The 27,355-nt window shown below is 52.1% G+C and overlaps 11 protein-coding genes across 11 annotated transcripts in view; 5 read left to right on the top strand and 6 right to left on the bottom strand.

The window, feature by feature from the left end:
* The window catches only part of BU25DRAFT_348524 (uncharacterized protein), a gene marked incomplete at both ends in the record, with an annotated part of 3,835 nt that extends 3,241 nt beyond the window's left edge, over positions 1 to 594 (top strand). The window contains one exon of the mRNA XM_033703203.1: positions 7 to 594. Coding sequence (XP_033558309.1) covers positions 7 to 594 — 588 coding nt within the window. The remainder of the gene's footprint in view (positions 1 to 6) is intronic.
* A 1,446-nt stretch (positions 595 to 2,040) lies between these two features.
* BU25DRAFT_413687 (uncharacterized protein) lies at positions 2,041 to 2,930 on the top strand. The gene has a single exon (XM_033707093.1). It carries the CDS (start codon positions 2,219 to 2,221, stop codon positions 2,750 to 2,752), a length of 534 nt encoding a protein of 177 aa, XP_033558308.1. The 5' UTR covers positions 2,041 to 2,218; the 3' UTR covers positions 2,753 to 2,930.
* An 84-nt stretch (positions 2,931 to 3,014) lies between these two features.
* On the bottom strand, positions 3,015 to 3,914 carry BU25DRAFT_296611 (uncharacterized protein; the record flags this gene model as incomplete). Its single annotated transcript, XM_033701917.1, has 1 exon — positions 3,015 to 3,914. A coding segment is annotated over one exon (900 nt), but the record flags the coding sequence as incomplete, so codon positions are not given.
* Positions 3,915 to 4,168: 254 nt separating this feature from the next.
* On the bottom strand, positions 4,169 to 5,608 carry BU25DRAFT_161718 (uncharacterized protein). Its single transcript, XM_033700730.1, has 3 exons — positions 5,169 to 5,608; positions 4,565 to 5,109; positions 4,169 to 4,244 (listed from the first exon to the last, which is right to left on the bottom strand). Exons 1-2 carry the CDS (start codon positions 5,255 to 5,257, stop codon positions 4,581 to 4,583), a joined length of 618 nt encoding a protein of 205 aa, XP_033558306.1. The 5' UTR covers positions 5,258 to 5,608; the 3' UTR covers positions 4,169 to 4,244; positions 4,565 to 4,580.
* Positions 5,609 to 6,420: 812 nt separating this feature from the next.
* On the top strand, positions 6,421 to 7,456 carry BU25DRAFT_161692 (uncharacterized protein). Its single transcript, XM_033700729.1, has one exon. The coding sequence runs from the start codon at positions 6,522 to 6,524 to the stop codon at positions 7,308 to 7,310; it is 789 nt and encodes a 262-aa protein (XP_033558305.1). The 5' UTR covers positions 6,421 to 6,521; the 3' UTR covers positions 7,311 to 7,456.
* A 7,190-nt stretch (positions 7,457 to 14,646) lies between these two features.
* BU25DRAFT_161643 (uncharacterized protein) lies at positions 14,647 to 16,067 on the bottom strand. The gene has a single exon (XM_033700728.1). It carries the CDS (start codon positions 15,867 to 15,869, stop codon positions 14,769 to 14,771), a length of 1,101 nt encoding a protein of 366 aa, XP_033558304.1. The 5' UTR covers positions 15,870 to 16,067; the 3' UTR covers positions 14,647 to 14,768.
* A 715-nt stretch (positions 16,068 to 16,782) lies between these two features.
* On the top strand, positions 16,783 to 19,058 carry BU25DRAFT_413683 (lactonase). The gene is made up of 4 exons (XM_033707092.1): positions 16,783 to 17,413; positions 17,477 to 17,631; positions 17,685 to 17,983; positions 18,031 to 19,058. The coding sequence occupies exons 1-4, from the start codon at positions 17,264 to 17,266 to the stop codon at positions 18,624 to 18,626; spliced, it is 1,200 nt and encodes a 399-aa protein (XP_033558303.1). The 5' UTR covers positions 16,783 to 17,263; the 3' UTR covers positions 18,627 to 19,058.
* Positions 19,059 to 21,636: 2,578 nt separating this feature from the next.
* On the bottom strand, positions 21,637 to 22,472 carry BU25DRAFT_450804 (uncharacterized protein). The gene is made up of 2 exons (XM_033709717.1): positions 21,979 to 22,472; positions 21,637 to 21,927 (listed from the first exon to the last, which is right to left on the bottom strand). The coding sequence occupies exons 1-2, from the start codon at positions 22,074 to 22,076 to the stop codon at positions 21,651 to 21,653; spliced, it is 375 nt and encodes a 124-aa protein (XP_033558302.1). The 5' UTR covers positions 22,077 to 22,472; the 3' UTR covers positions 21,637 to 21,650.
* A 623-nt stretch (positions 22,473 to 23,095) lies between these two features.
* On the bottom strand, positions 23,096 to 25,776 carry BU25DRAFT_161630 (exocyst complex component Sec6). Its single transcript, XM_033700727.1, has one exon. The coding sequence runs from the start codon at positions 25,546 to 25,548 to the stop codon at positions 23,263 to 23,265; it is 2,286 nt and encodes a 761-aa protein (XP_033558301.1). The 5' UTR covers positions 25,549 to 25,776; the 3' UTR covers positions 23,096 to 23,262.
* A 124-nt stretch (positions 25,777 to 25,900) lies between these two features.
* BU25DRAFT_413680 (zf-CSL-domain-containing protein) lies at positions 25,901 to 26,475 on the top strand. Its single transcript, XM_033707091.1, has 2 exons — positions 25,901 to 26,178; positions 26,225 to 26,475. The coding sequence occupies exons 1-2, from the start codon at positions 25,984 to 25,986 to the stop codon at positions 26,282 to 26,284; spliced, it is 255 nt and encodes an 84-aa protein (XP_033558300.1). The 5' UTR covers positions 25,901 to 25,983; the 3' UTR covers positions 26,285 to 26,475.
* Positions 26,448 to 27,227, bottom strand: BU25DRAFT_413679 (arabinogalactan endo-1,4-beta-galactosidase). Its single transcript, XM_033707090.1, has 2 exons — positions 26,847 to 27,227; positions 26,448 to 26,785 (listed from the first exon to the last, which is right to left on the bottom strand). Exons 1-2 carry the CDS (start codon positions 27,186 to 27,188, stop codon positions 26,522 to 26,524), a joined length of 606 nt encoding a protein of 201 aa, XP_033558299.1. The 5' UTR covers positions 27,189 to 27,227; the 3' UTR covers positions 26,448 to 26,521.
* Positions 27,228 to 27,355: the final 128 nt, after the last annotated feature.

Raw genomic sequence — 27,355 nt, 5'->3', positions numbered from 1 at the left:
GACAAGACAGTGCGAGTGTGGGAGACGGCAACAGGCACGTGTCGCAGCGAGCTGAAGGGCCATTCAGACTGGGTCACGGCGGTGGTGTTCTCGCCAGACGGACAGCTGGTCGCCTCAGCATCTAGCGACAAGACAGTGCGAGTGTGGGAGACGGCAACAGGCACGTGTCGCAGCGAGCTGAAGGGCCATTCAGACACTGTCACGGCGGTGGTGTTCTCGCCAGACGGACAGCTGGTCGCCTCAGCATCCTACGACAAGACAGTGCGAGTGTGGGAGACGGCAACAGGCATGTGTCGCAGTGTGCTTGACAGCTCATCGCCGTACATATATCACCTCGCTTTCTCGCCTGGTGGTCAGGCCCTGCATACCAACGAAGGAGACATTTCCCTGCCTGCATCTCTAAATCTGACACCACACGTTGAGCAGGAAGAGCAATTTTTGCAGCTCTCAGTAGAGGACCACTGGGTGTTGCGTAATACGCAGCGCTTTCTGTGGCTGCCGTTCGAGTATCGGGCATACTACTCGGCAGTATGCAAGGACATGGTCTGTCTTGGGTGTCCATCTGGGCGCGTGGCTCTGCTTAGACTGCGATAGAGGTGTGCGCAGGGGCATGCGGTCGTTTGTAGTAGCGTGTACCCAAAGTTTCAAATACAACATCAAAGACGCGAACATAGGCCGCAGGAACGGTTGTTGCAATGATACATACATCAAGCTTAAGCTACATAGTGTTCCTTGGGATTGCTAACTAAATTAACCTCTCATGTTGCAGAAAAAGCGGCGGATAAGCGACCGCCAAAATCACGAGCAACAGCTTATAACTCAGCACCACAACACTATCAATGGCTCAAAATTATTAATATACTCTCTACACCTGGGCTGAGTATTCCATTCAGGTTTTAGTAATTACTTGCATTGTTCCGGGGGTGCTGTTGCCTCGAAGCACAGAATCCTTATAGCCCGTTTTTTCTGCAACATGAGAGCTACTAACGCTTAGGGCAAATACGCGATCTGCGCCCTGGCACAATGACCCTAACATTGCAGACGTTGTGTGGGGATCAAGCACGCGCTCGCGGGTTGTTGTGTGATGCTCTTGCCTGCAGAGCAACGACGTTTTTGGTACTGCAGTTGAGTTGCATGCCCTTGGTGCTAGCTGAACGCTTCCACGCCGGCATAAGACCATACGTAGCCACAACCGCAGGCGGCGTTATGTAACAAGGGCAGGTTCTCTGACGATGTAAGCACTCCGCGTGGCACATGAGCCTGTTTTGCGCTAGACAGTATCAACAGCGTTCGACTTTGAGATACCAGATTGCATGTCGAGATTGTGTAGAACTTTGCGGGACTGCAGCCACAACGCTTCTAGCGATTTCTGCATAGTGCTACAATGTTATTGAGCTTTACTGGAACTTGTCTGTATCTTTAAAAAGCAGTAAGATTGTCGTGGTGCTGCTGCAGAGGAAGGGGCATATTTCGAAGCAAGACAATGCACTTTACGGAGCGGGCGCGGAAGACGTCAATACGGCGGTAATTATTCGCTGCAATAGTGCATACACGTGTAGAAATAACCGTGGCAGACTCTCGCTACCAGTGCATAGCAATTACTAAGGTGTGGCGGAAGTAAGAAACGTTCAAGGTGGAAGTATCAGTGGTTTTGTCCGGCGCTGGGGTTGTTCGACCCGCAGGGAGGGAGGTTAGCCATTTTGGTAACAGCATATGGCTTGGGATGAGTCCAATGCACTGGTAGAGATCCTGGCCTGCGTGCCAGCTGTATACCGAACAGGGCGATATGAGCGAGCTATGCGCAAGGCGTTCAGGCGGTACTCAGGAACTTCACGGTGCTGCCGCTGCTTTACACAAGCGATTTCGATAGTGTTGTCGATGCAATCAAGAGGCTGACAAGAGGGTGGAGCAAAGTCCGTGAGTGGTGTTCTCCTTTGACCGGTTTTCTCCCAAGCTGTCACCATTCCCCAAGTGGCAAGCCCACCATGTGGTTCCTACCAGCCCCAGATCCTACACCTTCCCCATACAAGCCAGCTCCATCTGCAAAAAGACAAGTCGCGCTTGCTAGATCTGCATCGCGACTGATCCTTTTTGAGGCGTCCTATCGCCAAGTGCCAGCAGGTGGAATGGATGGTAACGCGTTTAAAGTGGGTGTAATCCTCGCACATGCAAACTTCACGATGAACGTTATCCCACAGCCAGCACTCGTTTGCCCAGCATGACGCAAACACATACCAGCCAACGCAGCCAGCGCAGCTCGCACAACCCATACCGCGACTATGATGACAAACTTCCTGCTACAAACCCATTCCTTGACGAAAAGGCTCTTGACGATAAAGAGCGCCGCACCTCACACGACCAAACCCAACTCTCACCCATGTTCATCGACTACCTACGCGCAAAGACTGGCGCCCCTGTCGATCTCGAGAAGATAAACACGGATATCAAAGACAAAAACCGCGGCACCAAGATCGCGCAAACAATATCGCCTATCGATGGGAAGACCGTGGGTTGCGACCGCACGCACACTTTCGAAACATTTCTCGACCAGCGCAGAATCAGTAGCGATGCAGGGCGTGAAAAGAAAGTTGGTCATGGCTGGCAGGTTGCGAGAGCACTGAAGCGCGTGCTGAGTTCCAAGGGGCGGGGTACGAGAAAGACTAGGCACGATGATGCGCGGCCCGTTCGGGTGGCTGAGGATGGGTGTGTGGCTTCGAGCTTGCGAGAACGAACAAGCCCTCTTGGATTCTGACGGAGGTGTCGCATGTGGGTAGTCGTGTTGGCTTTGGTGGTTTTGTCAAGCTGCTGCATCACCTGGAGTTTCTGGTGGCGCCTGCTTGGTGTCCTTGTTTACCGGCGTTCTCTCATATACCCCTTGGTGGTTCAGCGTTCAAGGTTTGGTTTGCAGGCAAGGTGGAAATGGCTGGTGGCTTTCAAGCAAAATATTTATTTTTATTTCGATTTGATTCGCTGATTGTTCGACTGATCCTCGATCTTCTCGTCGCTTACAACACGATCTTCATGATCTTGCCAGCCTCGGACAAAGTGCCATTGACTGGCGCAGCAACACCACCGGATGTAGTGACGTACAAGACGTTGGCAGCGACCTTAGAAAGAAGGGCGGACGATGCGCCAGCAAGACTAAGAGATCCAGCGTTGCCAGCAACGAGGGTAGGCTCACCACCAGCAGCGGCGACCTTGACGACGGTGTTCTCAGGGTTGGTGGTGACGTAGACGGTACCATCAGCTGCAACATCGAAGTCATCGAAAGAACCACCTGTGTTGGCAAGCTCCTCAACGGCGATCTGCTTCAGAATAGCAGTGCCGGCAGTGAGGTTGGCCGCGGATGGGTACTCAACGTTGATGCGGCGAAGGACACCGCCGGCGAAGACGGTGTAGTAAAGGTAGTCGCCCTTGACGCGGAAGCCATCGATACCAACGGCGAAGGTGGCACCAGCGGGTGCAAGCATGGTGTCGTCTTGCAGTGCGAGGCTGTTGGCACCAGTCGTAAGATCAACAGCCCAGATACCACCAACAACCGAGTCAGTGATAAGGAGACCCGTCGACTCTCCAGCGTCGAAAGAACCCATGCCGTTCAGGAACTTGGCCTCAGGGAGCTTGGTGATGAGAGTGGTAGTGGCGTTTGATCCGGAGAGGTTGACCTTCCAGGTGCTCCAGCTGCCAGCCTCAGGTGTGAATGTGGCGGCATCAACGTTTCCAACAGCAACAGCGAACTCATCGTCGTTGCCAGTGGGTGTAATGCCAGTCACTGAGTTAGCATCGGGGAAGCTGTAGACCAACTCAGCGGAACCAGTCGAAGGGTCGATGAGCCACAGTTCAGGAGTGAACATGCGGGTGACAAGGAGTTGGCCATTGGAGCGTTCAGCAATGTTCTCAACCCATGCGCCAGAGCCAGCTGGGAACTGGTACACCGTGGACAAAGCGGGCGCCATTGAGGAGGTCGAGGTAGTGTTGACAGTGGTGTATGCAGGAGCAGGGCATGCAGTCGGTGCAGCAAAAGTGTTTGTTGCGAACAGAGCGCAGGTGGCTTTGGCGAGAAGAGTGAGGCCGCGCATATTGATGATGTAACGGATGTAGATTGATTGGCAGGCTTGGTGCAGCGATGATTTGCATACGCAGGGTCCAAGGCGACTTATATATCTCCAGATGGTAAGACGCTCATACCAAAAATCTCTGCCTCTTTCCAGCGCATCCGCGATGTGGACCTGTAAACATGTCTCGACCTGAGGAATGTCAATCTGCCGGTCCGTGGTGGAAACCGGTACTGCGAATCACCGCGCGTAAAACATCGAGTCAAATGCAGGCACGGCGTCCGGCAAGCAAATCTATGGAATCCAAGTCGATTTCGGTCAGTGTTCCGTTGAGGCTCTGTGGATCCACCCCGAGAATGCATGGAGCCCTGCTTAGCCTGAATCGTCGATTGTGGATACAAGCTTGCAGGAACACCAGCTCGTCGCTGGCGAGACCTTGGTACAGTTCTTCTACATTCCGCCACTTGTTCCTCGGCTCTTGTAGAATTTGTCAAGACAAGTATCGGACATACCTAGCTTCAAGGTCGCTCAGGTGTTGAGCGTGTGGAAATGTACGCAGCTGTTGCGGCTCGAGATAGGCCTCCCATCCTTACCTTTGCTGCGCTCAACCCTGTTCAACACCAGGATCTGGGAGAGAGAGTTGAAACAGGAACAGGCTGCAAGACATCCAGGACGAAACGTGGATCTACGCTCGTATACAATTTCTGGGTACCTTCGGGCGCCAGGCTCAAAGGCATGTTTCTTTGGGCTTTGAGAGATCCAAGCTGCGCAGTCTGCGCGCCCACGGTGTCCGGCGATGAGAAGTCCATGCGAAAGAAGAGTCAGGGGCACAAGTACAGATAGACGATTACGCGGAAAGGAGATTCTAGGACGATGTTGGGTCGTGGTTTTGCTGGCGCAAATAGGTTCCAACGGTTCCCTCCCGTGCCGACGAGATTGAATTTCCGGAAGGCACGCGTCAATGTCGGCGATTGCTACCGATGAAGCAGCCTCGGCAGTATTTGTCCGTCCTCCTGAACGATGATACCCCAACAACACATACACTTTCAGCATGATTCTTGTACAACTCATTAGCCGCGGTACGAGTCTAATTTTAGGGATCTGTTTACAGCACACCTCATCTCGTTGCCTATAGTTCGACAGCAACACTTGCACATCGTTGGGGACGCTCTTCTCGATCTCATGCTTTTAGAACAAGAGAACATCGATCGAGTGTTACTTGATCCCACCTTGTCGCAAGTGTCAAATATCAGCAGTGTGCGAGGAGCGTGACTTTGGCGATTGAGTCATTGCTAGTGGTACAACGTCACAGCTGGACACAGTCGATGACTAGTGCTCAATAGCCTCAGAGAAGGCGGCCAGTGGTTTGCGCCTTTGCTCTCCGTGCAGTTCAAAAAGATGTGATTGTTGCTGTTAAATTGCCTTCAACGACTGCAGATGAGCCTCATCCACTAAAGAACGAGGTAAGTGCACGTTGACCGTTCCGAGGTTGACGGGCAGGTGCTCTGGCTTGTCAAGTACAGTGGCAGCGCGAACGTAGCCGCTGCCACTCATGTGCTAACTTCAAATCGGTACATTTACCGCGACTCGGCTTTCAACCTCTCTGCTGCAGGCATTGCGTTCGCTAGCTATCAGCATCACTTGTCGCCACATTCTACCTATCGCTACGCACCCACGCGTAATAACGCCTTAATCTTCAGAACGAGGTTACGGAGTCGAGATACTTACAACAAATCTGAAAACGCAGTCAACCATGCTGGGCGACACAACTCAGTTGGAACTGCCGGCACATTCGCAGGAAATAGACGAGGCACAGCTTGAGTTAACCGAGAAGCACAAACAGATCGTCGACAAGATCACGCGATCATCGTGTGGTGCCCATCCTCAACTCATACAATCGTTGGTCGATGCACATCTTGGGGATCTACAACCATTTCTGCACCCACGGAAAAAGGATCAGACTCAGGTCCCCTCATCTAGAGAGGATACCAAGGATGTCAGTAAACCCTCCGAAACGTCAGAAGTCACACGGTCATTGTTCAGCCCCTATTCTGCTGATATGCACCAGTTGGTGCGTCTACAAGAAACAGTTCAGGCTCAGGCCGAGGCCGAATCATCCAAGAGGCAGAATCAGGCTGTCGACAAGATCGTGCGATCGTCGTATGGTCCCCATGCTCTGGCTGGATCGTCCGGAAAAGAAAATCAGGTTATTGATCGACTCACTCAGATGCTTTTGGACACCCATCTTGCGGATCTACAACTGTTAACGGGTTCTGAAGAAACATACCAGACTCAGGCTTCTTCATGCAGAGCGGGAATTCAGGATGTTGGCCAGTCCTCAGGAGACTTGGAAATTATACGATCGTTGCATTCTGCCGGTGCACATCTATTGACGCTCCTACATGAGACAGTTCAGACCCAGACTAGATTCTCCCATACGCGAACCCAAGATGTCGACGAGTCTTTAGAATGACGCACATTTTGCAATCGATTCTGCTCGAAGAAGTAAATGATCCTTGGAAAACTGCGGAAAGCTTATTTTCAGAGCGCCTCTTGGAGGCCTCTAATTTCGATGATTTAAAATGTTTCGTGAATCCCACCGGTCAGTATCTGGAAAGCCTTGGAAAGGAGCTCGCCGTCAGAGATACCAAAAATGTCGTTGTTGACTTTGCCACCATCATGGGCACATTGACCGGTCAGTTGACATACAGACTCAAAACAAGGCGAGAAGTCTTGCATCTGTACGCAGGAGCAGATGATGAGGTTTCGCGTAATTCAGAACATAAGGCAGCTGAGTCAGAGTCCTCGCAGCTTACAGATCCCAAGGATGAGTCAAAATCTGAGGATATCTCCGGCAGAACACGCCAACTGCAAGAATTCACGTCAAAAATGACCTTGTGTGACGAAACAGGAAATGACCGACAACAAAGTCTGCATCATGACGATCTCCGAGACTATTACGAGCTCGTCGGGAAAGAGGCCGCAGAGCTCGAGGCAGAAATCGCAGCTGGCAACATCAACTCCGTGTACACATTCCACTCCAATATGACAGTCGAGACGATAAACTTTCCCAGTCCATATATGCAATGTGGGCATGGGCCGGGTTTCCCATTGAAGGAAAACCAAGCTTGGTTGTACCGAAATTGCCCGACATCTATGAAGTACCCGAAGAAATACTCGGGCTGCGCGACTCCACGAAGCTCAACTTCGCCAGCACCAAAGAAGACAACAGCACATCAGGTTGAGGGTCATGGATAACATTAGGCTGAAGATCGGTGGTCAATCCCGCGTCCATCGCCAGCTCACGAGTTGACCAGACAGTGTAGCTCTAACAAGTTTACTCTTAAGACTCAATCCCACTCTGACTTAGGACCGTGGACACCCACAGGGGCCTCAGCAATTGCTGTGATGCGAAAGCCTTGGAGTAGACCCTCCCCATCGTCATTGGTGTCGTAGTCGCTGATGGTTGTATGCACTATCACCCTGTTGTCCCATAGCGCAACAATTCCATTTGACAACGAACCTGAATGTCCTGGCTCTGCGAGATGTGCTACGACAAGTCAATTTTTACCTGGTCTACTTGTGTCCGGGAGAGGTCACATACCGTAAACAACAACTTCACAATCTCATCGCTCTCCTCGTTCTGCAGCCCCACGATGCTCTTCGTAAACCCAGATTTAACGAACAACACCTTCTGCGCCGTCACAAGATGCACCCTCACAATCGGACGATAACCCTTGACCGGCTCCCTCCTCACAAGATGCCCATCTCGCCTCGCATGCTCCGCCTGAGGAAACTCACTATGGTTTACTTCGACTGCCAGGCTACCAGATACATTCAAGAGTAACCTTTTGAGCATTCCAGCCCAGGTGGGAACTACCATCAGTGTAAGTTATCCACCGACTTCGACCACGTGAAAGTGGAGATACTGTTGCGGTGTGGGCCGCTGTAGAATACTGATAGCTACGGTAAACGATAACGTAGGACTATCGGATCGATGGAATACTGCGCTGAATTGCTATCTAGCTGGGAGATGATGACTATATACCTGACCTCAGGCCAGTGACCTGTCACACTTGTCTGCCAGGGGTACAGTCGGACCTTGTACGGACGAACCAATACCGCAATAGACACTAATTGGGACATTATAGATGCTCATCATGACACATAAATCCGATGAGATTATACCCTGGCATCTTCGTCCAACTTTGGTTTCTGCCCTGCGTTATAGCCCTGGCACTTATCCAGGACGATGTTTCGAAATGAGGGCGATACGCAGCTGTCACAGTCTCACTCTCTTATCCTACACCACATCCAATGCAAGTTGGGATGGTGTAGTCGCACACGGACAGTGAGTGCTGCGTTGTAAAAAAAAATGGCAGGTCAAGTGCAAAGCACCATCTCTTTCGGCAAGACGATAGACCTATGTGTAAGTATTGCGCACCGTATCGGACCTTGACAGACCTGCTAATGGCTGCAGACCGTCGCGGCAACCGCGTCCAGGTCGCCATCTGTGTGCTAAAAATCGTCTTGTACACCTTCAGCAAGGTGTAATACACCTGGCGCAGCAAGCAAAGGGACAGGAAGTGGAATTCTCTCACGGTGGAGGAGAGCATCGATTACCTCAAGACAACTACCGACGAGGAGAGCTACAGTCTGGACTTAGGGTTCGCACATTGAGACTCGCGTGAGGGCATGTATCGATATTGTGCATCGACTGAAGTCGTCAATTTTTCGGGTGAGCTGACTTGGTCAACAATGCAACAGCCTCCTCGTGCGCAGGCGTTGGTGGCACAGTGTGTACGTGGTGACATTGTGACTATACAGAGAGGTCGAATACTTCACATATCCTTTTCTCCAGATTCTGTCACTCTCGCAAGTAGGCTCACGCGTATTGCAACTGCAGCGTCGAAAAGTATCTTGCAGTCTCAGAGTACGTTGCTGGTAATTTTGGTGCTCTCTGTAAAGATGTGTGTTTCTCGAACACAAACAGCAGCTTCGGTCGCTGGGCGACCACCGCCTACTCCAAAGTCGCTTTCACTTCCACCACAACTCCCCGAGCTGCCATTCCTAATCAGTGGTAGTATATTAACATCAGGCCCACATCAACTTTCTGATCTTCATTTTGCACTGCGCCGCTCTCATGCTGTACGCCGCGCGACGCCAACTACTGAATCTGCACAGTGCTCGCCCACAATCTTAACGCAAGCTGACACCGAGTACGCTGTAGTGCCTGAACAACCAGCCAAAAAGAAGCAGCGCTCTCGACAATCGCCGGTTCGCAACTTCAGTCTGCGGACGCACCACTCTACGCAGCCACGTACCATGGCACGCTACTATACCTCTGCGCTGACCTCCGAAGACAAACTCGCGTTGGCACGAGGCGACAAGAACCACAACTTCAAGACCTGGATACCGAAGGATCTGATTCTGTTCGAGGAGTCGCGTAAGGATCTTAGTCCCACGAGCATGTACATTGGGCCAAACAAGCAGGTGTGTATCATTCCAGTGATTATAGTGACCCAGAGACAGAACGAGCGGACTCACAATCGACAGATCTTTCACAAGTACTACGCACTACGCCCCAGCAGCGCTTCGTCAATCGTACCACCAAAAAACGGACCTATCGTTCAAGCTCGAGCGCGAGCGCATAGTCGCGCGGCTAGCAGTTGTAGTCACAGCAACCGCGCTTCATATCGTTCGTGTCATCCACCAGTCTCTGCGACTCGCACCCGTAGCCCGCTGACAAATGAGGTGGCCAACTACAAACATAGCGATGAGATTACGTTTGATACGTTCCTGGTGCCGCACCGTTCTGGCATGGGTGAGGCTTATCGAGATGGGCATATTGCCAAGTTGAAGAAGGTCAAGAAGCCGTAGATAAGGAGGAGGTAAAAAGTATGAGGTCACTGTAGACAGGGGACTGGATATGGGACGAAAGAGTATATTGTATTAAGTACATAGACGAATCCTTAAGGGGTCAGCCTTGGGGATTTGAGGTGGCTATATACTCTCGGTCTTGGAGGTTACCCTCCAAGGTCCCGGTAGTGGCCCGTATGGGTCCCGATATATAACCATAGGTCAGAACATCCGTGTCAGTAACCCCGTTACAGAGGTATAGGAGGCCATGCAAGAAACCGGATTGGAAGAATTAGAAGTTCACAGTAACTTAAGGGATCTCCTCACAGCTGGTAGAACTTGACACACCCCAAGGAATTCTCCCAAGGTTCTATGTGGATAGGCTGTGCCTAAACCCATCTGACCCATTGCCAGGGCAGACTTCTGACAATTGGCAGCTAGGTGCTGTAACTGAAGTAGTAGATGGTGTACCAGAAGAGCAGTATCACGTTGAAGACATCGTTGGGAAGCTGGAAACAACAGGGCAGGGGATGCCAGAAAGAGTACCTTGTGAAATGGACTGGGTACAGACTCCCAGAATGGGGAAAGAGCATCAACCTGGCCAAAACAGTAGCCTTGGTCAGGTGGCTAGCCTTCTCTGCTCCAGACCAAGATGAAGAAGGAGAGCTTCCTGCCAGATACCAAAAGGAACTTCCCAGGAGAGCACAACTACAGTAGCCAGAGGAAGGCTTTATGGGAGGGAGCAGGGAAGAGTGGGAGAAGAAAAAGGAAGCCAAAGGAAGTCACAAGAACAGCACAACAGCCAAGGTTTGCTGCAACTTCTGAAGTACATACCGCATAATCGCGCCCGCACTTTGATAGTGTTGAAGTCGTACTTTAAGCAAAGCTCGTAAGCGCTATTTTGGTGGTTCTCGAGTATGAGCAAGGTTGCAGATGATCAAATGGGTTGGGTTGTCGTATGGTCAAAGACCTTTGCGACTGAGGTTGCAATGAAGAGTATAGAATAGACTATCTGTTTCAAGAGCAGGGTTGAGATCCAAAGACAAACTTGATTGATGAGGCTGAACACGAACCATAAGGGTTGTGTTTCCTACTTGCTATATACTTGAAATGTCCCATGATGTCTCACAGTTTCTCATAGTCCCAATGGCGCTTTGTGAGATTTGTGAGACTTCCGTGGGAATCGTGGGGAGTCACATGGTGAGTGTCGTAGAGTCCCACGGTCTTGGCTCAGACCTTCTGCAGGATTTTGTCACGGTTTAGGCTACTGCCTGTCGTACCTCACCTGCCATAAGGATAACTGTCGCAGTACAGTTAGATCAGTACAGTAAGGTTGAGTATAAACGGACCGATATGATACTTTGTCAAACAACTATAGTAACACAACAGTCTCATGGTCAAACCTTTCTGTTCTCACACAATTTAAACACACAGCTTAGTTCAATACAACCTCAGTTAAATCCTTCAATACTTCCGCACACGCGTACTGATTACTCACGATTTACCACGACAGATTTTGTGGGACGCCCTGTTAGCTATGAGGCTAGGTGTTCCGCCAATCCGTCGCGCATCATTGGTAATAAACCGCCAACCGCGCGTACAAGCCTTCAGGATCGTAACAGATAGTTCAGCCCTACAATTGCGTGAAATTTTGGTGCCAAAAGCTCTCATTTGGGTGGTGCAGTAATAGATTGAAGCTATAGACTACCTGACGCGATTGAGCTGTAGGGTCGCGCACGGGCTGAACGCGAACAGACTAAAGTCCTAGTACTGTAGTGTAGGGCGTCAAAGGCTAGGTAACGCGTGGTGGTGGGGTGGCCGGAAACTATTATGGCCGGCCGAGAAGTATATGTATGGCCGAGCTTATATCAGAGTTCCTTCCGTTCATCTTTGGCAACCTGGCGCGCCATATCTGTGAAACATCGTAATCTCCTTGTACGATTCATCGATACCTACAATGTCAGCAAAGGAGTCCGAACAGTCGAAGTACGCAACGCGCAGTTCCTCATCAACAACACGCCCTTCTACTTCATCGGTTCGGAAAGCAGGAAGACGCCGCCATCCGAAGAAAAGGCTACGACCCAGCAAACATGGTGTACGACTGAGCTCATGCACTGGATCAGTGCCAACTCATTTCGAACAAGCCACTGCCCCTACGCTGAAGAGGTCTTAGACTACGCCGACCGCCATGGAATCGTGGTCATCGACGAGACTGCCGCTGTTGGAGTTGGTGAACTGTACGCAAAGGGAAGAAGTTGAGGATTGTACTGCAGTTGTATTGTATGAAGCTACGAACAGTACATGTAGGTGAGTGGCTGTAAACAACGCTAGTGGGAAAAGGCAGCAACCTCCCACCATGAGGTGAGGTGCGACAGGGCGTTAGTGCAGGAGAGACCCCAAACCGTGAGAGCCGCTGTTGGCTTGAACCTCGGATTCACCTCAGGCTTGCAACAGTAACGAACGATCGTATGTCTTCCATGTTTGACCTTTTGTGCCTGAATCGCTATTACGACTAGTATGAATCTTGCGGCGATCTGAAGCTGGCAGAGTCCGAGCTCGAGGCCGACCTAATGACCTGGCAAACCAGGTACTTAGACAAGCCTATCACCATGACAGAATATGGGGCGGATAAGATTGCGGGTCTGCGTTCGGCAGCTTTGACGCCTTAGAGTGAAGATTTCCAGAGAGAGGTGTATGAGTTGTACCACCGAGCCTTTGACCGTGTCAAAAACATCATTGGCGAGTAGGTTTGGTCTTCCTCGGGCTTCCAGACCAACCAAAATTTTTTCCCCGCCGATGGAAACAAGAAGGGGATTTTCACTCGTGATCGAAGACCGAAAAGTGTCGCTCAAGCATTGAGGAAGAGGTGGCGGTTTGAGGGTAAAGGAAGGTGCCGCACCTCAGAGCGGACGTCGATCCATGAGGAGAAGACAACAATCAAAAGGAAATCTACAGTCACGGATGGTGATGCAGATGTCCCCAAGCGAGGGCCCAGATTATAGCATACAATATTGGGGTCATCACCGATGTGTGACGCCTGGAGAACAAAGATACAACAACAGCTTACTAAAGCACCATACTGGGTTCGCCATGCTCTGCGGGATCTGTTGACTCTTTAGTGCTTGCATGACTGTCCGTGGAGATTGCCGAGAGGGGAGATTTCTTTGGGTTTGATCTGGTTTACCTTTGACCCTTCAAACCTAAGTCTTCTAAGCATTTTAAGAAAGACGATCCTTGAGGCTTGAACAAGAACTCCCTTAGCACTTTCAGGTGTTTGTCATGAGTTCGATGCAGACATCAACCGCCCTAGATGTTTCAATGAAACATATCCAAGCATGTTGTCCAATTGGTCTAGCGTAATCTCTGTTGGCTCTGGCGACTGAACTTGGAATTATTTGGCAGAGCTTGACCAGCAGCGGGCGCGATATCGAGTCGAGATAATTCTTCGCTGCTCACAAAGTAGTAGCCTTGAAAGATAGCGTTAGTACTTCCACTATAATGTCAAGTCAAGGTCCTACATCATGACTCTATTCTACTTGACTTTGGTCAACAACAGCGTCGCGAAAGACATCTGAGGGAGTCCTGAGCAGCAACGCGTAGTCATACTCTGGTTTGATTGAGATCAAACGATCAAAGACAGATCCACCTATGTATCCTGTTACGTCGGTCCTCGAAACGATTAGCTATGGCTGAGTCGAAGCAGGGGAGAGCTAACGTACACACAACTTTGGCTCCATGGCTGCAAAGATCCTTGTGAGGACGCTGCAGGTATCTGGTAGCTATATGTAGGAATATCGCTTGCTGTGGTGGGATGTAATGAATTTGTTTGGGCCTCTGCTTTGTGGCTTTCATAAAGGTACTAGCTCTGGTCACAACACCTTTAACAGAAAGATTTAATGTTCGAATGTTGCACTTCCATTTGACTCTCTATTTTTTCGACATTGGATTCTGCAATTTTTCATTGTTGATAATCTAACATGATTTGTTGCGGTATCGGTTGGTCCGTACAGTGTCTAACTATACCCCTGACCACTACCCTGGACTAGTGTGTTACAAGTCAGGTATATAGCCGTCTCCTCTTAGCTAGATAGCAATCCAGCGCAGTATTCCATCGACCCGATAGTCCTACGTTATTGTTTACCGTAGCTATCAGTATTCTACAGCGGTTCACACCGCTACATGGTTGATAACCCGTTAAAGAAGGTGCATAGACGCAGTAATTTGCGCGATTTATAATTATACACAGGTGCAAAACCGCGCAATGGCTGCTCAGATGTCTACGCTATATCAGCCTACACCATACAAGTCTTGTGAAGTCAACCCTGACTGTGAATCATCTACCGCAAATTGACCTGCTCGGAAGAGTCCAGGACGCTATGACCCGTGGCTTCAACAGCAAGCTTTCTGGCTCACTTGTTTCTGCCATCTTGCGTCGTCCAAGATTGATGTGTCAGAAAGACTTTTTGCGAAAAATGGCCTTGCACAATACTGTGTTAAAACGCAAATGGCAGAAGAAGCCGTCTCACCTTACATGGCTCTTACCGATGTCAAGATCGTACCTTTCAGTTTCAGGCGATGCCTCTTTCATCAGCGGATCAACAGAAGGATATTAATGCAAAGTAACTGCTTCTTGTGCGTGTTAATAGTTAACTGCAAGGCCACGACGATGTGAGTGCAGGGAAAAATCTTCCCGCAGATGAGTAATTCCCAGACGAAGTGAACAAGTCGGTGCTGGAAAAGAAAGCCTGGTGGTAGAGGCTGATGCAGAGAACCTTAGGCGTGGACGTAGATGGTTACATCGGGTGTCGAGCTTCAAACAATGGAATGGAAACAAACAACAGCGTTACTACATTACAGCTAGGCTGGATTGGCGTATTTGCCGTAGCCGATTTCCGAAGATACCGATGACGCACTCGCTCTTTCTGCCTCGTTGCCAGCATGCACCGCCGCTTCTGGCAATATTCCTGTCTTGCTCTCTGCCAGACTTGTATCGCTCCTTCGACGGGTGTGACTCTGTATCTTGACCTCGGTGGTCTTGACGACTGTTGCAGGGAGCGCATTGGTGTTGCCCTTTCCGCTCCCAACTTGCACCTCCCATTTGCTTGTCTGATCTGCACCTCGCGCTACCGAGCGCTGATGAGTTGTATTGTTGGCCTTGATGGTGCCCAGCGCCAGACCTTCAGATTGCACTGCGTTGCTGTAGGATCGAGAGTCGCCGCTCCGAGCGCTCCTTGTCAACTCGACAAGGCGGTTGAGGATGCTGAACTCGAGTTTGAGCTTGACGCTGTAGACAAGGGGTTTCCAGGCGGTTTGAATCTCATAAAGATTTGCGAACTCGAGGCCGACAATGCTGAAGTCTAGCAGCATAACAAGGATGTTGACATAGATGAGGTGATGGAGCACAATCCTGGTCCCGTTGTTGCCAATGATCCTTTCAAGTTTGAGGAGGTTGACAGTCTCGTAGACATAGAGACCGGAGATGATCAGCTCTTGGACTACGAATACGGTTAATTGAATCTTCTCGTAGACGGAGTAGGGCCCCTCGAAAGGACCAGGGTTGTTTGAGTTGGAACCGTAGACCAAGATAATGATCGGTATGTGGAGCCAGATGGCATTGGTGATGATCATGATCAATACGGCCCGCAACCGTTTTGTGTTGTGCATCACGATGTGCAATCGAGAATACAGAACGACCGATTGACCGGAGATCATCGAGCACCATCCTATCAAGATGATCGTTGCGTAGACGTTTCCTTCTTTCGTCACCTCAAGGTGCTTGAGGAGATATCCGATCGAGTTGAAGAGGATGCCCCATGTTGCGATTGTGAAGCTCCAGAAGTAAAGCCCTTTCCGTCGCTTGAAAGTGGTGAAGATCTGGACGTTGAGTTCGAGGAAGTTGTAAATAGCGACACTGAGGAAGACCACCACAATCACCTTCAAGACCGTGAGGTCGGCCATGGTAGCACAAAGGAATACCGAAAAAGGCACAGGCGACAGATGGAGTGAAGAGCGACCCTGGAGAATCCCCACATTGCTTCAGTGGGCTATCTTTGTGCAAATTCGGTCCGTCACCCTGCACTTCAATGCTATGCAACCTACACGCCACTTCGGCAGCTTAGCGGACAAATTCTATCAACATGAATCTCAGGGACGCGAGACGGAGATTCTGTTATTGGCCAACTCGATATGGCCCCGTTCATGCATGCTGGCTGATCCTTGGATAGTGCCTGAATATTAACAAAGTCGGCAGTCGTACCGAGAGCTGCAGAGGTGTCCGAGTGAGCGATTATGTAAAGCTCGTAACCCAGCCGTCTGTACGAGGTCTTTCAGGCGCAAGAAAGACTGAGCGATGAATGACGACCCATGGACGTTCTGGGGTGTCGCAAGTCCTTCATGAGGCTCTTCACGGCGATAATGTCGGCGCAACTTGGAGTCTCGACATTGCTGGCACGATTCACGTCGCGGAAGTTCGAAGAATTCGAAGTAGTCTTCTCAGGGGTTGGAAAGCCATCCTCTTGCTCGGGTTTGACACGATGCAGCCATGCACCCACGACGTATTCGACTACGCGGCTTTGAATGCCTAACGTGGTACGAAGCCAATCGAACGGATCCGATCGTTGACCGCAGCGCCAAGACGGCTCATATCCTGGCGTGATGGGCGGATGTGTCGTTCTCGGATCTTGAGGGCGTGAAGGTGGTGTTCCATGACTCGCTCGATTCTTTCAACATTCCGGCGGCCACTAAGAAGCACGGGGGACTGGGGCGCGGATGTGCGGATTTCCCGTGGGGTTCGCTAGCGCAATGAACAAACTTGGCACGTGCTTCCAAAGAGCACAGCCCGAGTCCTTCTCTGCTTCTCTCCAGTGATCATCCAAAACCTAATGGTATGAGACGAAATGTTCCTTGCAGTCTGCAAAACAGCAGTTCGAAGATCCTGTGAGACATCAGCGTTGCACTCACAGCCTGGAAAGGATCTCATCAAGAGTTGTCGCGTCATGAACAAGCATCTTTTTATTAACTTTCAGTTCCCTCGGTCTATGTCCGCATCCCGCACTGCGCTTTGTGGGCCTTTTCCCGCGTACGAACGCCGTTGAGTCTAGCCCTTCCATGGCCGAGCATCATTGAAGCCTGCTCCGAGCCTTGGCTCAGAGCGAGCTGCAAGCCTCGTCGAAAATGACGCGAGGCCCTCGCATGGCAATCGCCGCTGCAATCTCAGAGGCTGTATATATCCTCAGGATCCATCTGGAAACCTTATTCGCGCGTCTTCAGCTGTGTGCATCCTTTTTCTCCGGTGCTATACGCGGCCTATTGCGGACGATTCACGCTGATTTCAGTTGCTTTTTCGTGCGAAGATGCCGTCCACAAGTGCATTTTTCGCTGTCAGCGCGGCTGTTGGTTGTGCCTTGGCGCAGAGAGTACCTACATCTGCCCAGATCGTTGACCAGAAGATCTTCAACGTGTTGCCAAGTGTTCCGCCGCCCGCGGTAGCCAACGATTCCACGGTATGTTACCTGCACACCTTATGTCAAATCTCTATGATACAGGAGAATCTGACTAGCATCCAGCTGTTCGTTTGGCCTGGTGTCACAGAGGAGTCTCTGCTGGCTAAGCCCTTCCACATCTACGACGAGGAGTTCTACGATGTCATTGGATCCAACCCGTCCTTGACTCAGATTGCCTCCTCGGAGTCTGACCCCATCTTTCACGAGGCTGTCACATGGTGAGACCATTCAATCGCAGCACGTACGGAGCTTCCCTCTGACCGGACTCTAGGTACCCTGTCCGTGATGAGGTCTTCTTTGTGCAGAACGCCGGTGCTCCTGCTGCGGGCACTGGTCTGAACAAGTCTTCTATCATCCAGAAGATCTCTCTTGCTGACGCAGAGAGGGTCCGCAACGGTACTCTCAAGGCTGCACCTGTGACCATTGTCAACACGACCAACCCCCAGGTCATCAACCCCAACGGTGGCACCAACTACAAGGGCAACATTATCTTCGCCGGTGAAGGCCAAGGTGACAATGTCCCCTCGGCGTTGTACGTTATGAATCCTGAGGCGCCGTACAACACGACTAGTATGTTGCACACACGAGTCAATGTCATCCCAAGCTAACCAAGCTAGCTCTCATCAACAACTACTTCGGTCGCCAGTTCAACTCCCTCAACGATCTGGTTGTCAGCCCCAGGAACGGTGACCTCTACTTCACCGACACTCTCTACGGCTACCTCCAGGACTTCCGCCCCGTTCCTGGTCTACGAAACCAGGTGTACCGTTACAACTTCAAGACTGGCGCCATCACCGTCGTCGCTGATGACTTCACTCTCCCCAACGGTATCACAATCTCCCATGATGGCAACAAGGCCTACGTGACCGACACTGGTATCGCCCTTGGTTTTTACGGCCGCAACCTGTCCTCTCCCGCCTCCATCTACTCCTTCGATGTCGCCAAGGACGGTACCTGGGAGAACCGCAAGACCTTTGCTTACGTTCCGTCTTTCATCCCTGACGGTGTCCACACTGATTCCAAGGGCCGTGTCTACACTGGCGCTGGTGACGGTGTCTGGGTCTACAACACCTCTGGCAAGCTCATCGGCAAGATCTACACTGGTACCGTTGCTGCTAACTTCCAGTTCGCTGGTAAGGGACGCATTGTTATCACTGGCCAGACTAAGCTGTTCTACGCCACTGTTGCTGCTTCTGGCGTGCCTATCCAGTAATCGATGGATGTTCGACCCTGACTTATACCAACGACCGATATGCAGATGTACATAGACCCTAATAGAAGATGTTGTAATGGATGAAGTTCTACTGGGCCGTCGCTTTGCATTGTTCAACCCCCAATGACCAGTAACATGCAAACATTTTCATATACAGACGGCAGCTCTCTCAGCTACTGATGCCTCACAGTGTCGTCTCATACCACATATCTCAACAACACCAGGGTGTCTTGCAAAAATTCCTCAGCCAGACACATGCGTCTCACGTTTCGAAGAAAGTATTTCACATTCTGGCACTACCGCCGCACACCCTCCTACACTGCTTCCAGTCGTCAACGCATGGCTGAACAGAAAGCAACGTACTTGGACCACCTTGAGCGTTGGCTCAATTATGAGGATGAGGTGGATCCCCCTCAACATGCCGAAGGCGAGATTTCACCAAAACGAGCAGAGGCTGTACCGCGCAAGCGTGTTGACTCTTTTGTAGAGACTGAGCGCGCGAGAATTGCTCGGAAAGTTGCTGAGCAAAATGCGTGGATGGGAGCTGCCGATCGAAATGCGTAGCTGATGCGGGTAGAGTCTTACGCATGCCTGTTGTTGTTCCTCTTCCGTCGTGTGCGCAGAGCGATGGCGATGTAGAATCAGTGGAGGACTGGGAGACGCGTGAAGCGATCGCAGCGCAGTCTCGTACTGTGACGCAAAAAGTGAAGAGTATCTTGGGTCCATGGAATACTATTACCTGGATCAAAATCTGATCATTAGTGTTACACACTTACTATCGGCGCACGATCTGAGATAAAGTTGGGAGACACGTATGGTTTTGCACAGCATCTGTTGCCGTGCAAGACCGAGATATTTAGAACAAGTCTGTAATACATGGATTCGATGGATAGCATAGTATCTTGAAAGGAAGGGCGCGCGTTTGCAGTCGATAATATGTCTCTTTGGATTCTCTTATACAAATGCCCTACAAGTCTATTTCGGGAGGTAGTATTTGAAAGCTCTCTGACAATGGGTTGGACGGGGGTTCAGAATCTCCTTCTCAGCAAAGCGCCATCCACAGTCGCTGGCCGTCGTCTTGTAATCGCTCCTGCTCCTATCCCATGAAAGAAGCACTACAACAAGAACCAGGAGATCGTGTCAAACAGGATTCGTCAGGGCGTTGTAAAGTGTTCAAGTATGATCTTGCCGTCGCATACGGCTCTGAGTGAAAGTCCATGTCTCACTCCTGCTCCTGATACTCTCGGATAACAGGACAGTGTTTTTGCATATGATAGAAGCGGTATTGCGGCAGGTCAACAATTCTGCTTCACAATCCTCGCATATTGCGCCTCGATGGATTGCGATATGTCGACTCTGGTACGAAAGAAGGGGTATGGGTCTCGCTATAGCTTCGCATCGCCTCTTCCGCAACTAAGAAATTGACTTATCGTTCCTCATATCTTCTATCATGGCTTTTGTCGCGGTAGAGATGATAGCGCAAGGGCAAGCATGATCTTCAGGGTCGATTTCACATCTGCCGCGGCCGATCAACCCAAGAAGCGTCCGAATAGTCTTTCTTGTCCCTACCGCGTTCTGCGTCCCTAGAAAGAAAGACAAGCTCAGCAAGACTAAAGCCAATGTACTTTTTTGTATACCTTGGTGATATGCTGGTGAGCATTTCGCAATGCATCCATTGTTCCTGGATCTTGCAAAGTCTACCAGAAGCTTCCACGGCAACTCGCTGCTACTGCAAGCTAGCATAGTCTTGGGAGACATTGATATCTCTTGCAGGATCCAGAGGCGACTCCATTAAGGCTGCGAAAAGATCTCTTGTACAGAGAACCCAACATCACCGAACTCGCGTTCAAAGTCTAGAACAAGTTAGCGGGCTGATCCTTTCACAGCAGCATGCCGTAGCGTGGTGGGCTTTCCTTTGTTGTAGCGGATAGTGTTTGCCAGCGGTCCGCTGCTCTAATTGTCCAGCTCATTCGGTTAGTTTGGTTTGCTTCCCCACCCTTTCACTGCTATACCCTTCTACTATATAGTCCCGATCGATTCCCGATATAGCCCTACAGATCAATCAACTCAATCATCTCAACCAGATAGTCTGTTTCGTATCCGGGTCTCCTCAGAAGCGTATCCGTAAATTTTCGGCATGGACTTGATGTAAATGTCGAGCCACTGCTACATTGGAGATGTGATTCAGTGTCTCGACCAGTTTCTGCGTCACTGTAATTGCCAGCGGAATATCTCCATCGACCTCGCTAGCCACGTTGATCTGGTGGGTTATATCGTCTTTCCCCCATGCATACAAGAGCGCCGTATATGACCCAATATTCTGTTCAATAGTTCGGTAAAAAAATAGCGAATCTCGCACGAATGAGTATTGCCTGTCCGGCGAGACTGTACGCGAATGAGGCGAAACTGTCTTTCTGGCACGCTTAGCGGTCGATGCTGAGATGGCCGCGGCATGCCGATGTTTTTGTACTCGCATTCAACGACGACCATGATGCGAGAGACATTCGGACTACGGTGAACTGCTGGTCAGAGCAGGTTGGTGGTATAATGTATGCGTACTTGCCGCCTCATTCGCCATTGTGGTGTCATGGCAGGGCGTTGCGCCGCGCCTCATCTCATTGCATGATCGTAATGCAGATAGTAGCACACCACCATGGTTGTGACTGTGCGTTTCAAGATGAGAGAGGCACTGCACCTGTCTTGCGTGAGTGTAGACGTTATAGTCAAGTTTCCGTGCGATTGAAAACCCTGGAGCATGCAACAACGCTGGCGTCACCCGAATCCACCTATGTGTACCAGCAAGGCGTCATCTCGATCACGCTGATGAAGATACTCCCCTATCAAGACTCGACAGAGGCTTACTTGTGATTTTTCGTGCTGCAGAGGTGTTGATATGGATGCAGGTTGAAGCGCGCATGTCCGAGAAAAGATGAGTGGGAAGCAGTGTCAGATGGGTATATCATTTATCTCTCCCTTCCCTCCTCGCACACCTAAATACAACAAACTAGCTCATCGATACAACATCTACAAGAACAGCGCAGCGACAGCACCAACACCAGCAACCATACCGCCGACCTTAAGGTTGGAAGCGGCACCAGTGAACTCGGAGACAGGGGCGCTGTACGCACCGGTGCCAGAAGGCGCAGCAGTGCCAGAAGCAACCTCAGAAGCGAGGGGAGTCAGGGCAGTGCCAGTAGGGACAACGGGAGGGACACCGGCGCTGCCAGTGGGGTAGGGAGCGGGCGCAGTGACGGCGAGCGAGGCTGGGGCGCTGGGGGTGTGGATGCCGTAGGAGAGAGTCCTGGAGGGTTGTTAGTATGGGGTGGTTGAGTGGGGGTAAGAGGAGACGTACTCGGTGACGGTGACAGTGACGGCACCGGAGCAGACCTCCTCGCTGTACTGAGCAGCGACGGCAGCAACGAGAGTAGCGGCGATGATGGTGAACTTCATTTTGCTTGTTGTTGGTGGTGGATTAAAAGCGACGAAAAGGGTATCGTTGGTTGAAGTGGAATGGAGATAGTATGAAAGGTAAAGACCGTAGTGAGTGTTTGAATGAGTGGCTAACAGTTCAGAGACTGAGAATTACTGTTCGTCTTGCGATGATGAAGAAAAGACTGAAATGCAGATTATTCCGCCTGATATATGTGCCACGAAATGAATTGCGCGTCCTGATCGATCCTATGCTGCATCGATAAGTTGACCCACCTGCTTTCTGGGCAGCGCAGGGATTGATGGAGGGTTGAAGTTGGGAGATCAAGGGTTGTGGCGATAACGGAGATTTGTTTCATGATCGCCTCTAGGATATGAGAGTGGCTTCCCGCGCTTCTTCCCTGACTCTCATCTCGAAGAACCGTGGGGCGGTGACGACGGCAGCGTCGCGCTGCGTACGCAAGCCGCAAGCAGCATCCACTTCAAACAAGAAAGGGGTCGGAGCACATGCATTGTTGACCATTGATGTCATTGTTGGTTGCTTCCTTTGTTGGTACAGGCTTGGTCGTTGATCAGAATGTCGAACGTGCAAACCAAGGGCCAAACAATGTGACTGCTGTTTCGAAACGCTCTCGCTGCTGCAAGGAAGACCCTGAGATGAAGCAATCTGATGAGCCGATCTGAAACAGCCGCTTGCCGAATGTGCAACCATATCACGTGATGTCACATTCCGACAGCGCTGAACGGGACGTTAAGATGATGATGATACGCGGTTGTTTGGTTCGCTCATGTCTTTTGATTGTGGCACGGTTGCGCGCATGTCATGTTTGAGGAAGGTGACGCCGCTCGGCTGGTTCGAGACCGAAAGGAGATCCGGGGTGTTGAGATTGCGAATCTCGAGCGTTTTGCAGCTGACGCATGCAAATCTTGAGTGAGCGGTAGCGCTGTGCACTCTGCTGCCTGGAAGTGCTGTTGGCATCGTATTCTGCCAAGGGTCAGTGTAGAAATGCGATAGACTACGTTGGTATCGCGAGTGTGGTGTAAGAATGATGGCGGGTGCGGGGAGGCTTGATCGACCGTACGCGTACTCGCTAGTGCAGGTACCTGCAGATGCGCCCGTCAGAAGTTGGGGTCTTACCATGTCGTGAACTTCAACTGTGGACGGAAATATGTGGAAAGACAGTTTTGTTCTTGCTCAAGTGCCATCCTACTTGACTCTGCCCATGATAGGATCCGCCGGTGCATCCAAATCCTCCGTGACCTCCGCCGCCTTACTCTTCACCGCATTCAACATCGCCCTATCAAAATCATCCCTACTCCTCAGCACCGCCTCGACCCAGCCGATGTGCACCTCTCTATACGTCGCCTTGAACTCTTCATACACGAACGGCACCTGACTCTTGTCCGTCTCTAGCAGTCTGAGGAAAAACTCCACAGCGCGCCACCTACCCATTATTTCACGACCTTGGTCCCCGTACGTGCGGAAGAACTCGAATGCTGTTACCAAGTCGTCGCGTAGCTTGGCGGCGAACGCGTCGCTGCGCCGGAATTTGACGCCTTTGTTGCGCACGGCGCCGAGATATTGCACCAACAGCTCATCCGCTAACGAATCGATCAACAAGTCTCGTAAGGAGCGGTGAACTTGTTCTTCGTAGTCGGCGAGGTAGTCGCGGAACGTGATGATGATGGACGCCATGTCTGTGCGCTGGTACCACTCCTGCGTAAAGAACTTGCTGAGGATGGGGCGGAAATCAGTTAAGAAGATGAGCTGGCAGAAGATCTGTATGCAGTGTGATGAGATGTCAATATATCCGTTCCGCAGCTCATCGAGTTGCGGAGCCAGGCGGTCGGACAGATACGTTGGAGACAGCAGGGGACTCGCTTCTCTCTCAAAAATCGTGACAAAACTCGGGCGACCGCTCGCTTCGTCAGCGTCGTCGATGCAGATGATCTGGTCGTTGGCGATGGCGATGAGCCATTCTTGGAAGACTGCTACGCCGTCGCCGTCTTGTGCGGGGGTGGGGCCCATGTATTTGTCCTTTTCGTCATCGATGAGCTGCGTCCAGATGCGTTGGCGCGTGGTGAGTGCCCGGATCATGGAGTCGACGGTGCCTTCGGCGACGTCGTTGCGGTCGCTGCTCGCGGCTACGGAGAGGTTTTGCGAGAGCATGGTCCATACATCGCCGAGGGAGCGCGTCTGGAAAATGCCGTCGGGGTTGACTTCGTAGGCGTTGCGGTCTTGGTCGAGGAAGGACTTGCGGTCGCCAGAGTTGATGCGGTCCATGAATTGGTCTACGGCGTTGATGATGACTTGTCGGTATGTGCGGATAAGCTCTGGGCCGCGGTTGTCGATAACATGAGGCTCCAGTGATTCTCCAGGGAAGCCGAGCTTGTTCATCTTAGCGTAGTACCTATCCACCCAGTTGATGACGGCGAGGAGGTATTGCGGCCCAAGGCCTTCGTCGTCGGCGAGGCTCATAAGGAAGTCGTGCATCTGTCTGTGGTAGATGTTCGTATATGTTTGCATGATCTTCCACTTCTTCGGCATCAGATTCACCATGCCCAGCTTCACGGTGTTGAGGTTGTTGAAGTACCACTTGAAGTACTTGTCCACCTTGTCGGGGTCTTCGTCGAACTTCTCCCGGACCTCGGCCATGTTGGCTTCACAGACGTACTCGATAGCTTTGGTGAACTTGTCCTTGTAGCCGCGCAGCTCCTTGGGTCCTGCGGTGATGGACTTGAACCGGGATGCTAGGTCCTTGTACTCGCGCTGGGCGTCTTGCAGTGCCTTGACCTTGGCATCCGTCTTCTCCTCTTCCTCGACGATGACGGCGAGTCGCACGACCATACCGTCGTTGCCCGTCTGCACCAGCTCGATCAGGTTGATGCAGGCCTCACCGATGTGCTGGTCGAAGCGCTCGATGACGTCGTCCAGGCGCGCAAAGAGGTCCTGCACCGTCGCGCCGTTCTCGAGCGTGAGGTTGTCGATGAGCTCGGTGGAGCCATGCTCGGTGCTCTTGATCTGGTCCATGGCCACGTCGCGGATGTCGCGCAGCTGCGTCAGGCCGTAGTGGATCTGCAGCAGATTGGGCTGCTCGGTGGGCGCCTCGTCGTCCTGGTCGAGCAGGTACTCGAGCTGCGCCAGGCGCTCGTCGAAGCTCTGGATGTCCTTGCGCATCGTCTCCACGCTCTCGAAGTTCTTGTGGGTCTGGGCGACGACGTTGATGTGGGGGAAGTCCTGGATCATGTTCTGGGCCTCGGCGCACAGCTTGTCAATCTTCATCATCTCCTCCTTGATCAGGTTGACGGTGCGCTGCCCCTCGGAGATGCTGTTCATGCCGGCCTGCGTCAGCTCCAGCTGCTCGCGCAGGCCATGGCGCAGCTGCCCGTCGACGGCGGCCTTTTTGCGCGAGAACTCGGCCTTGAGCGCGGGGATCTTGTCGAGGTCTTCGGGATGGCGCAGCAGCTGCGCGAGCGACTCGACGTCGCCCATGGCCACCGAGGGAGCGTCACCGAGCGGAGCGATGTGAGAGCGAGGAATCGCAGGTCATGGATGGTCGATTGGGCGTGGTGTGTGGGCTTGGCCTGCGGAGTGGCCTGCGGAGTGGCCTGCGGGATGGCCTGCGGGATGGCCTGCGGTGTCTATGCGCGGGCCGTATGCGTGTGTTGCGTAATGAGCGTGGTGGTGTTGCGATGCCGCGACTGCGACGTTGCGATTGCGATGTTGCGGTTGCCATGTTGCCCTGTTGCGGAGCTCCAGGCACTCCCGAAGCCAGGCCCGGCCGTGAATGGCGAATGGCTCCCCAGAGCCCACCCAACGCCCCGCGCCACTCGCCCATCCGTCACCCACATTTTCTGCGCCTGCGCCTGCGCCTGTACATCACTCCGCCACGCACGCTTCCCCTCACCACCCGCTCGCGCACACAAAATGGCCGACGAAGACCTCAACCTGTACGACGAAGTCGAGATCGAAGACTGCTTCTACGACGAGACGCTGCAGATCTACCACCACCCATGTCCCTGCGGCGACCGCTTTGAGATCTCGATTTACGACATGCGGGATGGCGAGGACATCGCGCGCTGCCCAAGCTGCTCGCTGATGATTAGGATTATATTCGATCAGGTGCGTGGACCCTATCGCGGGTCGAGTGCCTCGCTGACCCGGACAGTCTGATCTGCCCAAGGAAAAGGACGATGCGCCGGGTGAGGCGACCGCTGTGGCCGCATAGACACGCCCGGGGATTCAAGAGACCGCATAGACAAGCCTGGAGATTCGAGGGAGGCAGGCATGGCTGGGCTTGGCTGGGCATGGCTGGGCATAGTTGAGCATCTGTGGCGTTGCATGGACCGGCGTTTGGGATACCACTGGTGAAGGACGATCTGCATTCAGCACATTTTTATTTCTTCAAGAACTATGGAACTCGTTATGTGTTATGCTAGGAAACGTGACAGCACACGCCCACACTCTACCTCGGGACGTTGTCGTCCACCTCGTTGTCGATTCCTAACTCCTTGCGAATGATGTCCGTCAGACTGGTGCCGTCGCGGAGGTATATCCAGTCCCCACTGCCACCGCCCTCCTTCGCGTTCTGCCCCTCCTGCAGGACAACCCAGTCGAAGCGCTTGGGACCTGAGATGGGCGAGCTGAGCCAGATCTGCTTGTTGGGCGGCTGCTTGTTAAGCACGTAGCTGAGCTGCTTGGAGATGAAGTCGACTCGGAGAACGCCGGCCTGCAGAAACGCCGATTAGCATTGCATCTTCTCTCGCACCTCTCGATATAGTACAACGCACCGAGTACTCGACCTCGATTTCGGGGTTCTTCTCCTGCGCCTCCTCCAAGCGCTCGACCAGCTCGTTCAGGTAGTCGTCGGCGCGCTCGTGGAACTCGGTGGTGGGGATGTCGGTGGGCACGGTCGGGCTCTCGTGGTCTTCAGACTGCTTGGGAGGAGGGTTCTCGCTCTCGGGCATGATGCCGCGCGCGCTCGCGGTGCCATGGAAAGCGCGCACTGAAGCTTTGCCAGCCTTGACAGCTGCAGCTCGGCCGATGATGCAATTGGCCGGCGTTAAGGCACGCAGAGGCGCTGCGGCGGCCCGGCGGAGAGCCAGAGAACCAATTCTGGTGACGGGCTTCATTGCGATGAGGAGTGGACGATGCAATGGGCGATCGATGAGTGGTCGTTGTAGTTCGGGGTTGTTGTGTGTGGAGTGCAGCTGCCCGGGACGGGAAGGAGCTGGTGGAGCTACTGCCTCAATCGATAAGCTTCCCATGCCATCATACCCTGCTGCAACGCCCCCGCCTA

This window comes from Macroventuria anomochaeta (genome assembly GCF_010093625.1).
Source record: "Macroventuria anomochaeta strain CBS 525.71 unplaced genomic scaffold BU25scaffold_32, whole genome shotgun sequence".
Taxonomy (NCBI): Eukaryota; Fungi; Ascomycota; class Dothideomycetes; order Pleosporales; family Didymellaceae; genus Macroventuria; species Macroventuria anomochaeta.
This window is presented reverse-complemented; position numbering and strand designations above follow the sequence as displayed.